Below are 14670 nucleotides of genomic sequence, written 5' to 3'. Positions count from 1 at the left end.
TGTAGAATCACAACGAGCCTCAAACACAGTAAACATCATTTTGGAGCACACTTTGCTGATTCTCAGCTCTCTCCAGATCAAGGTACTAGCCTGTAAGTTTGAACCTCAGTGCTATGCAATTGCTAACTACCTCAAGTTTCTGTGAAGTATTTTAAGGGAGAAAATTCCAAATGAATGTATAATAAATTACGCTAAAGAATTCTACCAGATTGTAGAGGGTTGTGATCAGCGGCACAGAGTCCAGTTGGAGGCCTGTATTTAGTGGTGTTCCCCAGCACTCAGTGCTGGGTCTGGTCTCTTTTAACATCTTCATCAGTGAACTTGATGAGGGGATAGTGTCCACCCTCAACAAGTTTGCTGATGATACAAAGCTGGGAGGAATGGCTGACACGCCAGAAGGCTGTGCTGTCATTCAGCGAGACCTGGACAGGCTGGAGATTTGAGCAGAGGAACCAGACAGGGTTTAGTAAGAGCAAGTGCAGAGTCTTGCACCTAGGGAGGAATAACCACATGCACCAGCACAGGTTGGGGGACTACTTGCTGGAGCTCCCCAGACAGTGACCTGGGTGTCCTGGTGGATGACAAGTTGGCCATGAGCCAGCAGTGTGCCCTTGTGGCCAAGGAGGCCAATGGCATCCTGGGGTGCATTAAAATGAGTGTGGCCAGCAGGTAAAGGGAGGTTATCCTCCCCCTCTACTCTGCCCTGGTCAGGCCTCACCTGGAGTATTGTGTCCAGTTCTGGGCTCTCCAATACAAAGAAGACAGGGATCTCCTAGAGAGAGTTCAGCAGAAGGCCACAAAGATGATAAAGGGCCTGGAGCACCTCTCTTTTGAGGAGAAACTGAGCGACCTGGGTTTTTTCAGCCTTGAGAAAACAAGACTGAGAGGGGATCTTATTAATGTTTATAAATATCTAAGGTGTGGGAGCCAAAGGGACAAGGCCAGACTCTTTTCAGTGGTGTGCGGTAATAGGACAAGAGGAAATGACCACAAACTGAAGCATAGGAAGTTCCACACAAATGTGTGTAAGAACTTCTTCACAGTGAGGGTGACAGAGCACTGGAACAGGCTGCCCAGAAAGGTTCTGGAGTCTCCTTCTCTGGAGATATTCAAGATCCACCTGGACACCTATCTGTGCAACTTGGTCTGGGGAGCCTGCTTTGGGCAGGGAGTTTGGACTCGATATTTAGAGGTCCTTTCCAGACCCCACAATTCTGTGATTCTGTGATTTATCCCCTTTCAAAGGCTTCAACTATAGAAATCATTTCCATGCTTAATATAGAAAATTTTTCAGGTTTGTTTTCTCTGAATTTCTATTTATTTTCCTTTGAGATTTAAAAACAAGGAATGGTGTCCATTCTACTTTCTAGACAGGATTTGAAATTTTATCATTGCATCCTCTTCTACATACCCTGTTAAAGTAGAGAGTCCATGGCTTTTCTGTGTCACATCAGATGGATATTTTTCCTAGGACTTCAGTTATTCTCACCACTTTTCAGAATTTCTCACATTGTTGATGCACATACTGAAAATGATTATCAGTTGGGATTACTTCAGTGCAGGTGAATTACAATAACAGCAAGAACATGAATTTAGACAAGTAAATATAAATTAGCAACTTTCAGTGACACTTTCCAATATGACAGACTTTTTTTTTCTGTTTTTATTGAAGACCTGCTAGTTTTCTAACTTCAAAAAACTGAATTCAGCGTACTTTACTATTAGATTTAAGTGCCATCATTAACTGCTGATGAAATGCATTGATTCTTTCCTTCTGGACTGGCCAGTTCAAGATGCAGTGAGATCTGAACATTCCTCTTCTCAAGCAAAGTGCATGATTCAACTTGTAATCTTGTATATTATGAAGAAAGATCAATATGATGGAGTCTCGACTTTGTTCAATAGCTTGCTGTAGAGCATGATGCACCTTAAACCTGAAGCAAAAATAAGACAAAATTTTAAGTTCAAGCTGGGGAAGAAATAACAAATAGATCTCTTGATAGAGCACATAATAGCATACTGTAAAATCAGGTTCTAAATTCAAAGTGAAGTCTTAATGTACATTGCATGATATCAAATTACTTAGATTAGTTACCTTTTACATAAAGAATAAAACATCCTCTAAAAAAATAACCTAAGTCTACTGTCTTGACATAACCATAATTAGCAAGGCTCCTTCAAATTCAAGATCACTGCCAAAGAGCAGTGAAAAGAGTTGTTTAAAGATACATAAAAATGGATGCTAGTGACCTCACCAATGACTGTTCTGTTTCAAACACACAATTTTAAGGAAAGCAATAATCTGCAAAGGTGACAGTTTGACTTTTTGAAAAGAAAAAAATGGACATATATACAGACGGATTCAAGCATCTACTAGTGTACACATAGAGCAATTAAGTTTATTAAATTTGTAACCGTTCCAAAATTAGGCTATATTAAAGCAGAACTTGCATTGCATTTTCAATTAATTTAAAAAGTAAAAAGATTACCTTGTTAAAAATCCATTAAAAAAATTTTCCCTTACATACAATATTTTATATTTTACTCACTTCTTGCACCATGGATCCTGTAAGAGATGTTCAGTCACAATAAAAATAATCTTCCTGCTCCTTCTTATACAGTTAATTATAGCTTCAAATTCAGATATTCCTGCTTCAAAGTCCCGTTCTTCTAGACAAAACTTAACTTGAAATTGCTCATTTTCTTCTAGAGAGGTGAAATTCTTCAACACCCAGTTCTTGTCCTGTCTTGCATGAATAACGTAGGCATCATAATCAAACTCTCCCTGTAGTCTGTCAAGTTCTTTAAAGCCAAGTATTCGATTTATAGAAACATTCCAGTAAAAAGCTATTCTCCACCCTTCAAAATGGATGAGAAGAACAATGAAAATGAGTTGCAACACAACAGTGGTAGTGATCACATACAGAAGCTTAAATGGAGCGCTGTCCTTGCAGGCTGAGGTATCAAAGTGCAGCACCAGAGTACTGTGATATTTAGGTGGGGTGTTACAAATGTACTGAGACTGCAATCCAGGTATATATGCTTGAGTGACATTTAGCCAACTAGCAAACCAAGCAATGCTTTCACAGGTGCAATCAAATGGATTGGAATCCATCTCTAGTTTTCTCAGGCTCTTGAAAGCTGGACCAAACACATCTTCTTCAACTGAGGTTATTAGATTTTTCTGAAGGTTCAATGTATTTAGAGAGGCTTGGTCATCAAATAAAGTTGCTGGCAGCAAATTCAAATTATTTGATCCTAAATCCAAGTTTTTTAACTGATGCAGACCCTTGAAAACACGAACTGGAATCTCATCAAACCCATTTGATTTTAAATTGAGAATATGCAAGTTGGGAAGGTCTTTTAAAAAAAGAACAGGGCCTCCTGGATTTGCATGTTTCCAAAGTCGAGCTAAATTATTGTGCTGCAAATCCAGAATATCAAGTTTGTAAAGTCCATCAAACAAGTCCTCCTTTATGTTTGCTATGTTGTTATTGCTGATGTCCAGGACAGTCAGATTTTGTAGAGGATGAAAAGGTGAAGGAGAAATTGCCAGATTATTGCAACCTACCTTCCTTAACATCAGTTTTCTAAGACTTGGAACAAAAATAAATGATTCACTTTGCAAGGTCACATTTTTGTTATAAGAAAGATAAATATATTCTATATTACTGAGACCTTCAAACTCATGACCTGTGAGCTCTTGATTAATTTCATTGAGACCAAGATCAAGAATTTTCAGTTGTCCCAAGGAGGAAAATGCCCCACTTTCTACTGTAGAGATTCTTGTTTTTGTGAGATTGAGAACCTGCAAGCTGGAATTAGCAAGTGAAACAAATGTTTCATTAGTTATTCTTTGTAAGTTTATGTTGCAGTTATAAAGACTTAGATATTTCAGGTTTTTCAGACCTGTGAACAAGTTAGTAGTAATTTGTGGAAAATTGTTACTATCCATGATAAGGTACTCCAGGTGGTATAACCATTGGAAGGAAAAATCTTCAATTTTCCCATTAAGTGAATTTATCAGATTCAGATGTTTAATACTGGACAATCCATAAAATAAACGTGAAGACACATTAATAATATTATTATCCTCCAGGTTTAAGTACTCTAAATTTGACAGCCACTGGAATGAGTCATCTTCTATCACAGACAGATAATTTTTTGAAAGATTTAAAACTGTGAGATTTGTTCCTTGCAGTCCCAGGAGAGTTAACTTGCTAATGTGTGAAAGCTTCACGTGGCTCAGTGAGAGGTTCTGAATCGCTGTGTTTGATAATTCGGTACAAAGTTTCTTCGTGCGATTTTCACCAAGTTCAACATTGTTCAGTATAAGGCCAAACAGATTTCCAATTCCATGTAAACATCCTGTGTGAAACTAAAAGGAAGGAAAAAAGAGATTTGACTTAAACAAGAGGGTTACATAAGAAAGTTGACCCATAAAGCCTAAATTTGGGAAGGGTATTCAAATGAGAGTATCAGGCAGACTAAAACTTCTGCACATTTTTTCCACATCTGAGTTTAGACAAACTTCTTGAAGTATTGTTTCATGTTTTAAAATTTGTAATATGGTCATAATAATTTTGAGTGATACTCCCTAAGAATAATATGAAAGGTTTCTTAGTGAGATGAAAGTTTATTACAATTTTGTCCTAAACTAGTGAAAGTTTTTTTATTCTAAGTGTCTTAGTAATCAAGATAATCTTCCCTTATAACTTTCTTTAATTGGTATCTGCTAGGGATACCAATTACTAGAGCAAAACCAGATATATGGAAAAAAAAAAAGTTATTTAGGCCTTCAATTAACCAAGAAGAAACCGTTTTTCTGTGCGAGCATAATCTACATTCATGAAACATAATACTACACACTTGCTTCCATGACATAAATCAGAAGCCTCCATTACAGTGCTGGCCCTTCATCTTGATTTCAGATATCAGCTGAATGATTAAATATTCCATTTATCAGTATGATTCAAACGCATATGACTGCTTTCCAGATATTAGACTTGTAAAATCAGAGCAAGTTAAACTGACATAAGAGTAGCCTTAGCAATGAAAGCAGCCAGTATGGCCATACATGCAGTCATACAGTGAACCAGATAGGGAACTACTCTGGCCACCGGCTAACCATGCCAACAAAACTGTAGTTACCCCAGGTGATCTAGACCATGGCCTCATTAAAGTTTGTACCAGTAGGAAGGAGGAATGAACCAGCAATGAGAAAGGAGAGAGTGGGATTGCCTATCTCAATAATGGTACAAACTTATGCCAATTCAAAATATTCTTGCAATTACAGTGTAAAAGTTTATACAGATGCAACAACTGGCAAAAAAAAAAAAAAAGGAAAGCCACTATTCACATGAATTTAGAAACACTTACCATCACTCTTCAAAGGTTTGTATTTTAACACTGAGAGAGAACAAGATAGAAAGCAACAAGGTAGGTGGCAGAGCCAACAGACACATAAACAAAAACAAAGAAGTGAATATACTTCTCTGCAAAGACCATTTCTCTGGAGTACCCTACATGCACAAATGAAGTTTCTCTCTGATAATTAGGGAGACTCAGATTGTTTCACTAGTTTTGCATATTACACTATTTCCCCAACTTAGAATTTTTCTGCTGTTCATCTTCAGTTCATGGAAAAATCCCTGTATAACCTACACTTGCTGAGGGTTCACAGAGGTACTTGGTCTAGCTCATGCTTGAGATCTCTGGTTTACATGGGACCAGCTCTTGTTCAGCAGCAGAAATAACTTTGTATTACCTCTGCAGATCAGGAGTAATCCTATATAGAATAGAATGGTTGCAGCTTTGATCTTGATAGATTCAAAATATAATCATAAAACATAAGCCATACAATCACATAGGATTAGTCAGGATAGATAGATAGATAGATAGATAGATAGATAGAGATCAGGATAGTTCAATTTTATACTTACACCAGTTGAACTTCTATTGAAACGCTTCCTACCTCTTTCAGGGGATTTGATGACAAATCAAGACTATTCAATGAAGTGTTGCTGAGAAATTTTAAGTCTTCCTTTTTTAATTCAGTGATTTGGTTGCTGTACAACACAAGCTCATGAAGGTTCTTCAGCTGTTGCTGCAATCCTAAGTTTGCTGACTTCAAATGATTATGAGATAGATCCAAAATATTCAAGTTCTGTAGAGAAGATGTAAGTATAAAAAATCTTTTTATATGATAAAAACCTCAAAATATTATACTAGAAATTGGTCGTAATACTACAATTAATTTGTGAAAAAGAATGGCAGCTTTCCAGCTCCTGCAGGAAGAAGCTTTTTGTGTGCCCCAAGGACCATCAACAGGGCAGTGAAAAAGGGAGGTCCACAACTTCAGTTCTGCTCCCTGCACTATGTAGTCAAGAGTTAGCAAGCACATTTTATCTAACTTAACTGGAATACTGAGTGTAAAAGAAAGTTTGAACCTACCCCAAATACGCATACTCCTTTTCTTTTCTCCTCAGACCCTTCCTTTTCCATGACTCCTGACCACAAATATGCTACAGATAGTACTTCATAGAATGGCCTGGGTTGAAAAGGACCATAATAATCACCTAGTTTCAACCCCCTGCCAAGTGCAGGGTTGCCAACCACTAGACCAGGCTGCCCAGAGCCACATCCAGCCTGGCCTTGAATGCCTCCAAGGATCGGGCATCCACAACCTCCTTGGGCAACCTGTTCCAGTGCGTCACCACCCTCTGCGTGAAAAAATTCCTCCTAATATCTAACCTAAACCTCCCCTGTCTTAGTTTAAAACCATTGCCCCTGGTCCTATCACTGTCCACCCATGTAAACATCATTCCCCCTCCTGTTTATACGCTCCCTTCAAGTATTGGAAGGCCACAACGAGGTCTCCCTGGAGCCTTTTCTTCTCCAAGCTAAACAAGCCCAGTTCCCTCAACCTTTTTTCACAGGAGAGGTGCTCCAGTCCTCTGATCATTTTAGTGGCCCTCCTCTGGACCCGCTCCATGAGCTCCACGTCTTTCTTGAGCTGGGGGCCCCAGGCCTAGATGCAGTACTCCAGATGGGGACTCACAAGAGCTGAGCAGAGGGGGACCACCACCTCCCTCTCCCTGCTGGCCAGTCCTCTTTTAATGCAGCCCAGAACACAGTTGGCCTTCCGGGCTGCCAGCACACACTGCTGGCTCAAGTGCAGCTTCTCGTCCACCAGAACCCCCAAGTCCTTCTCCGCAGGGCTGCTCTCGAGGAGTTCTTCCCCCAGTCCGTATAAATACCTGGGATTGCACCGGCCCAAGTGCAGCACCTTGCATTTGGCCCTGTTGAACCTCATTAGGTTCTTGTGGGCCCACTTCTCCAGCCTGTCCGGGTCACTCTGGATACTTAACCACACCCAGCTCACCAGGAGAAACAAAGGCAACTAAAAGACTTTTTAAAACCATGACATTTCCCAATCCTCAAAGCCCTGGGAGACACTACATTTAACCTGAGCATTAGTCTTTACAGCCTGAGTGTTTACACTCTGACCTTGTGGATGTAGGTTAGCTACCATTTTTAGACTCCATGCAACTCAGATTCCTGACCACCCTTATACTTCATCAGCACAAATCCTGTATGGAGAGATGCTTCGAGGAGATGTAGCAGGGAAAAGGGATGGAGAGCACTGACTCCCAGGACAGCTGAGACTCCAATATGTTCTGACATAAGAAGCCATTAGGCTTTTTCTTTAGAAAAACAACAGAGGAAGATCACATGCTGGGTATTTTCAAATGCAAATAGGCACACGTTTTGTATACACATGCATTAAATTCCCCATACATGCTTAATTTACAGGAAAAGGTGCAATTATAAAGCTTACCTCTAGGGTTTTGAAAGGATCATTTTTTACTTCTATGATGTTGTATCCTAGATTGAGATCAGTCAGGTTGCTGCAGGAAGCAAACACTCCATCAGGGAGCTCATGCAATTGATTGTGTTCTAGCTTCAAAATTTGCAACAGGGGCAAATTTTTGCACAGTTCTGGTTGCAGTTCAGAGATGATATTGTATCCCGCATTTAAGTAAACCAGCTTGCTGTACTGGGTCAGATTTTCAGGAACTAGCTTTTTTAGTTGATTATGGGAAATGTCCAAACCTGTTATGTTGTTTGGGAGATTAGAAGGAATTTGAGTCAGCTTTAGGTGACTACAATCTGCCATTGTATTTCTGATCTGACATTGCTTTCCAACTGATGCACACAGTAAGCAAACAGACACCAGTCTGAAAGATAAGTTGTTCCAGCAAAGAATAGCACTTCCCATAGTTTTATCTGCAAAGGCAAAATGAACACAGATTAATAAATCACTATCATTTTGACACAACTCATACCTTACACCTTAAACTGAAGGCTAAAGCAAGCCAGTCATGAAAAATTCATGCAGTTTCAGCAAACACAATTTTTTACTTATGAGGTACTATTCTTTTCAGTGGAAAATGTATGTATAATAACCACTCTTCACTGAAAATAACTACGTTTAAAGAGCTACTAACAGTTTGTCTATAACTAACACAAATTTCCCACAATTCTCCCTCTTCTGATTAATTTTACACTGCTTTAGTATCTTAAAGCACAATAAGTATGACAAATTATACACAGCTCCCTCAGTGTTAATCACCTATGCCCTGAGCTTTAACTATGCTTAAAATATTTAAAGATATATGCAGTAAGAATGCCTAATGTAAATGCCCCTTCTTTATTTTACAGTTCTTGCCTGTTCTTGTTTTACAAGCCAGCCACACAAAATTCTAACCATCTTTCCATCTTATTTTGGCTTTTACTCGTCTAACTTTAGTTGCAGTTGTAATAAAAGAAGGAATACCAGACTATAGAAAGGTGTACGAGCAGATAAAATAAATCTGTACTTACCTCATACCTCACTTAGCTGGGAACGAAAGTGAGAAGAACCAAGCTGTAGAGAAAATGCTGTCTATAGACTCAAGACTTTTGTTCAAACGCTTTCACAAAAACATACAGTTTTTCATGGAATCACATTTTTTTCCCAGTAAACTTTAAGAATTAACATATTCCACCTCAATATCTCAAGTACTTCCATTACGATAACAAAATCTGTCCACCAGTGCTCTGATCTTCAATGGCACTGCCTGTATAGGCATTAGATTACATTTCTGATGAATCACAGACTTCATATTTCATTCAGTTTCAATTTAGAGGTAATTCAATTTCAGTTTAAGATTTAAATTCATCTGTCTATCTTGTAGTACAGCTTTACTGGAGGTGAAAACTAATTCCACACAAATTCTGACCTGAACAGAGCTGTAAGAGCTCAGTATGGTGTGACTATCCTGCTCAGTCAGAACTTGTCCAATTAAACAGCATTTCTGCTCATCAAGAAAAATGTCCGTTGTGACTTCTGTGTCATTTTCACCTGAATTATCCCCAGCAAAAGAAGAGGAAATAATTCAGGTGTGTTTGCCAGCATGTTTTTCATGTTTTTCCTTGGTTTCACAGAGAGCAGTAAGCTTAGGTTCCTCTGCATTTTTCATAAATATAAAAAATGCTTCTACTATTCCCTCTAAAACTACGAGTGTCTTCACAGTCTCCGTATACATATTCCTATGGCCTTCTGCCAACAGATTGGAGAACCTGCCTGCCAGCCTCAGTTCAAGTCTCAGCCTGATGGGCTCCCGGGTGAAGAAAAACTGTGCCTGCTACAGGGCAGTTAACAGAAGAGGATTTTAGCCTCATTAGGCCTTGGAGAATCCACAACAGCCTCTCCAAAGACAAACTCCGAGGATGACTCCTTGGTCACATTTTCCTATTCTTGAAAGCTGCCATTCAGTAATACTATCTAGCCCTGAGCTCAAACTCCATGGCAAATTGCAAACAATGAAAAGAAATAAAACGAGCACATTTGCACAGAAAAAGCTTTCTGAAGCAATAAAGAAAAAGCTTTCTAAACTGATGTTTTAAAAAGAAGAGTTTTCAGTACCACAACAAAACACTCCAATGAACTGATGCTGCAACCTGCAGCCAAACGAGGTTTCAGCAGGTCAGAATGAGGAGTGTTTGGCCTCACAGGGGACCTGCCTGTTCAGGGGGAGCATATTAGGACTGCTCCAGCAGTTCAAAGCCGCATTACAATGGCCAGAGGGGGACCTTGTGAGTGTCTCCTTGGGAGCAACCTGACCATATAGTGAAAGACCTTAGTAAAATCCAGGGAGACAAACAAGGGAAGGAAAGACCTAAGGTATCACAAAGGTGTATTCAAAGGACTGCAAAATACAGTTTAAAGTAAGACAATAAAAATTAATTTCTTTGCTGTGTGCTGCTTGTGGACCTGCCCTGCCTCTTGCGATTCAGGCTGGCTCTCCGCTCACCTGTGAGCAAACAGGAGAGGGGAGGTGACAGCAAACAACCCAACCTGGCAGTCTCGCAGGCAGGTACTGAACAGAGCAGCTCATCCCTCCAGCTGAGGAAGATGAAAGACAGTTCTCCTTCCTTCTTCCTTTGCATCCCAGCTACTGGGAGAGCTGAGGAAATCAGAAGGGGAGCTCGCTGGATGTCTCTAACCTGCATGTTTTTGAGGGTTTGTTTTAGGAAGATGAGATTGCTTCCTAATTGTCATCATTTCATCACTAAGCTTGAAAGAAGCAAGAAATGCAGTGTGCAAACCCCAATACAGCTCCTTAGCTGACTTCTAGCCAGGCCAAGAGGGCTGTCTTCTTGTGCTTGGCTATTTTCATTGAAGGAAGTCAGGAGACAGCTTGAATTGTTTTATGCTATCATTGGGAACCCGGTGAAGTAAATATTATCAGACTTAAAAGACAAGGTTACAGAATAATACTTAAGGGAAAACAGACAGAACCAGAGCTCTCAATAACATGAGCAAGGATTCTTAAAACATGCAGAACTGCAGCAGGGAGCCTCCAGCATCTCGCACGGAGCGGCATTCCTGCTCCCCCACTATTGCTTGTTTTTCAGCAGAACTCTCTCAGCCAGCTGGGACCCCACCGCTGGGCACAAGCACCAGACCACACTCTCGTTAAGCAAGAAATAGCCAAACTCCGGAGCAAAGCTTTAGCTTTACCCTCTGACACCCGCATTTATTACCAATAATGGAAGAAAGACACGCACTTACCTCGGCGGTCTTCACCTCCTCCAGCGCGGGGCAGCCGGAGACCGCGAGGTGAGGCCGCCCGGGGCCGGGAGGAGAAGTGAAAGCGAAAGTGGGGATGGGCGCGGCGCGGCGGCTGGCAGCGCGGTGCGCAGCATCAGGAGACTCCGTTACGGTCCTGGCTGATACCGGAGTCTCTGGAAAGACGTGGGGCAATATCCCAAAAGCAGATGGGATGTTACTGCCACGGAGATATTTCTCTTACTGTGAAAAGAATGCTCAGTAATGATCTTTTGGAACCACGTAAAGTATCCATTTTTAAAAGGGGATTTATGTGACAGTACAGTATATTAATTTTAATAAATAATAATAAGGCTTTTCTATTTTATTAAAATAAGAAATTGTTTTTAAAAGTCCAAATAAAAGTTTCAATTATCCTTTTATCATCATTTGTGAATTCACATTTTCCAGTGACCTAGCCATCACTTTGCTGGATGGAACTTCCTTGGTACGCTCCTCTGGCCACAACAGGCCCTGCTGCTTGATGTACTGGTGCTGATGCACCTGCGTGTCACAAATACAGAGGCCTCTCCCTCACAAGCCCTCCACAGGGCTCACCCAGCCAGATGCTCAGTACATAGCCACAGCACTGAGTTCAGCTCATTCAGCAACAGCCTGCTAGAAGTTAGTCTTCATCCTTGGAGGTAGGATGCCAAAATGGACAGCAGAACCATACTCCTTTTGCAGCAGAAAGGCTCTAGGGCCTGTTTTATTCCCATTTCACAGCTGCGGGAAGAGCAAATTAGTTCCACACTGTACCATGTCTTTCAACACCGATAAGTTGACCCTCAGTGCAGGCACTTGAAGTCACACTAAAATATCCCGGGGAGGATTTTCCCCCTTGTTTTACAACTCTGCTGCTCTGTAATCTCTGGAAGAGATTGCACTGATGGTAATGAAACACAATAATTAACAGCTTTTGCAGAGTATTATTCTAACACAGCAGTACTACCAGGTGTTATGTATCTTATCTATCTCTGCACCATACCCTTTGTCAAGATAAAACTTGCATTTTGATCTCACCTCTCTACTGATTCCTGCTCAATCCTCTTTTCCCTTTTTTCCACAATTGGCAAGAACTAGTAGGTACTACTGTGCAAGGCAGACTCTAGGGCGTACACAATTGTGCACATTCAGCAAGCACAGGATTTCTGAGGCAGAGGACACATCTATGCTTATTAAAGTGATGTGAAAACACATCAAGTTCTCAAGCTTCCATTACTCCACTGTAAATTAAATGATACTTAGGTTTTCAAGAGCTGGAAAGGATATGACAAATTCATAACAGAGGGTAAAGTCAAGCACTCTATTTGCCCAGAGAATATAGAGAAAAAGCAGAGCAAAATTAAGCAATAACGTAATGCAGTGTTTGAGGATAACAGCTCAAGTTGGTTGGTTCTGAATGATGACAAAAGGCAGCCAGGCACAATTCTGAAGAGGTGGTCATGTCACACATACCTAGCAGCACAGAGCAACCAGCTGTTGCACAGACCTGGTTTACATTTTTCTGGGCTCTAAGCGCTGAAGGGTGGGGCTATGTGTGCCCATGGAGCGCTCCCAGAACAAACATGCCACCACCGCTTAGCCGAGAACAAGGCAGAAAAGACATCTGCTGATCTTAATCTGACCTTCAAATACATACAAGTGCTAACACAGTAGCACGCGATTATAGTTGGACTTCAGCATTTTCATAACCTGCAGATCAGAATGCGGGCATCAAGGGGAAGAACCAAAATAACAAAACATACACAGCCATTACCTGTGCCTATTAGCTACATGGTGAAAACCATATATTATGGCAGGGCTTAGGCAGAATTTAGAAGTCTACCTGGAGAAAGAAAACAGGAAAGCTGAGAAGCGTACAGTTAAGATCTCAGGCAAGGCTTGACAAGATACATCCCACAGCTCTGGGGAAAACTGATGGGAGGACAGTGGGCCAGGCAAATCAAGTTTCTTCCACCTCTAGGGATAGAAGAATAGATGTTTTTCTGGCATCTTTATTAGACAAATTCAGCCTTGTTCAGTTGAGCTGATGAGGAATCAAACAGGACAGGTGCTTTATGTTCCAGTAAGGTTGTTCATTCATCACTGCTCATTTGGCAGTGGAAGGTTGTAGTATCTGAATTACTGCATTAACTTTTGTGGCTGCAGAAGGGGAAGAGTAGCTCTGAGGCCTAAGATGCAGATCCCTGAAAAGGTAGACTATATACCCAAACTTCTGGGTGCTATTTGAAGACAGGAGAATGCATTTCTTTTTTGCAGCTGAAGACACTACCTGGTCTTTTTATCACCTTGAAATTCAAATTACAATGGACACAGAAACTCTGCAGCATCTGCTCACCAGCTCTGACAGTGGTGTATACCTTCCTGATGCACTACAACGACTGAAGATGAACTGCAACTGCAGAGAAAATCACATTTACCACAAGACAAGCTGCACTTCACTTTCTACCCAGGGAATTTTAATCCCAGAGAAGCCTGGAGCACTTTAAGATTAACATTTTAGTCTGGGTTAGAAAAGGTAAAAAGGCATCACTTCAGAATCTCCATTTTTGAAGAGGTATCAGAGTTTCATGTATGTACCACTTTATTTTTTTTTTGTATTTTTCAATGAAATATTTTAGATTTTATATACTGAAGTATTAAAAAGACTGGGGTCTCAAACTGGCATGCATTCTCATGTTGTAGAAAAACATTTGGCAATTTATGCCTCTAAAAACACTCAACTGAAGTTGACAGCATTCCTAAAATCTTATTCTTATCCAGCTCTACCAACTCTGCATGCACATTAAATAATTTTCATTTGCAATAGTTTCTATTCCCCAGGATCTCCTTACAGCATTTAATTGTTTGGTTTCAGAATCCCTTCCTTTTTTACTGTTCCCCCTTTTTCTGGGGGAGATTTCCAGGTTTGCGTTCACAGTATATTTGTAGCAAAAAAAATTATATCCCAGTTCTGATCAGATGCAACTGTCCCCACACCAACAGTTTTCACTGAACACAACAAACCTTAAAGAGTAAAAAGTGCAAGTATTTGATTTATACCTAGTGTCTGCAACAGATAGCAAACTTTAGTATAAATCTATCACTCTTAGAAATATTTTCCCACTAAAGATTATGCTTTTAAAGGCAACATGACATCCAGCTTCTAAACTTAGGGAACCACAGCTACAGTTCATCTTTCCATTCAATAATTTCTGTATTCATATGTATCTAAAACTTTTTGAATTGCACCTTTTCCTCAATATTCAGTGTCCTGAAAACCCTAGAAGCCCAGATTTGCTTACAGCTCAAAGAATATGTGCAAGCTAAGAGCATAAAAGTGAATGAAGACACAAACACACTCACATGGCCCACCCTTCTCCTCACGTTTAAGGTTGTGCTGACAGTTGACTTCAACTGCAAAACAACTTCTTTAAAATGACCCCAGGAACATCTGTTACCCACACCAATTCACTGTTTTTTTCTGTCATTAAATTACGGCAGCAGTAGAAAAATTACTCTTCAGGTTCTCC

At 40.3% G+C, this 14670-nt stretch overlaps 1 protein-coding gene across 1 annotated transcript; it reads right to left on the bottom strand.

The window, feature by feature from the left end:
* On the bottom strand, positions 1556–11243 carry TLR3 (toll like receptor 3). Its single transcript, XM_021393395.1, has 5 exons — positions 11120–11243; positions 7841–8289; positions 5975–6166; positions 2550–4378; positions 1556–1934 (listed from the first exon to the last, which is right to left on the bottom strand). Exons 2-5 carry the CDS (start codon positions 8279–8281, stop codon positions 1706–1708), a joined length of 2691 nt encoding a protein of 896 aa, XP_021249070.1. The 5' UTR covers positions 8282–8289; positions 11120–11243; the 3' UTR covers positions 1556–1705.

Source organism: Numida meleagris, chromosome 4, assembly GCF_002078875.1.
Source record: "Numida meleagris isolate 19003 breed g44 Domestic line chromosome 4, NumMel1.0, whole genome shotgun sequence".
In the NCBI taxonomy this organism is placed as follows: domain Eukaryota; kingdom Metazoa; phylum Chordata; class Aves; order Galliformes; family Numididae; genus Numida; species Numida meleagris.
Note: the sequence above shows the minus strand (reverse complement) of the source record. Positions and strands in the feature narration are given on the sequence as shown.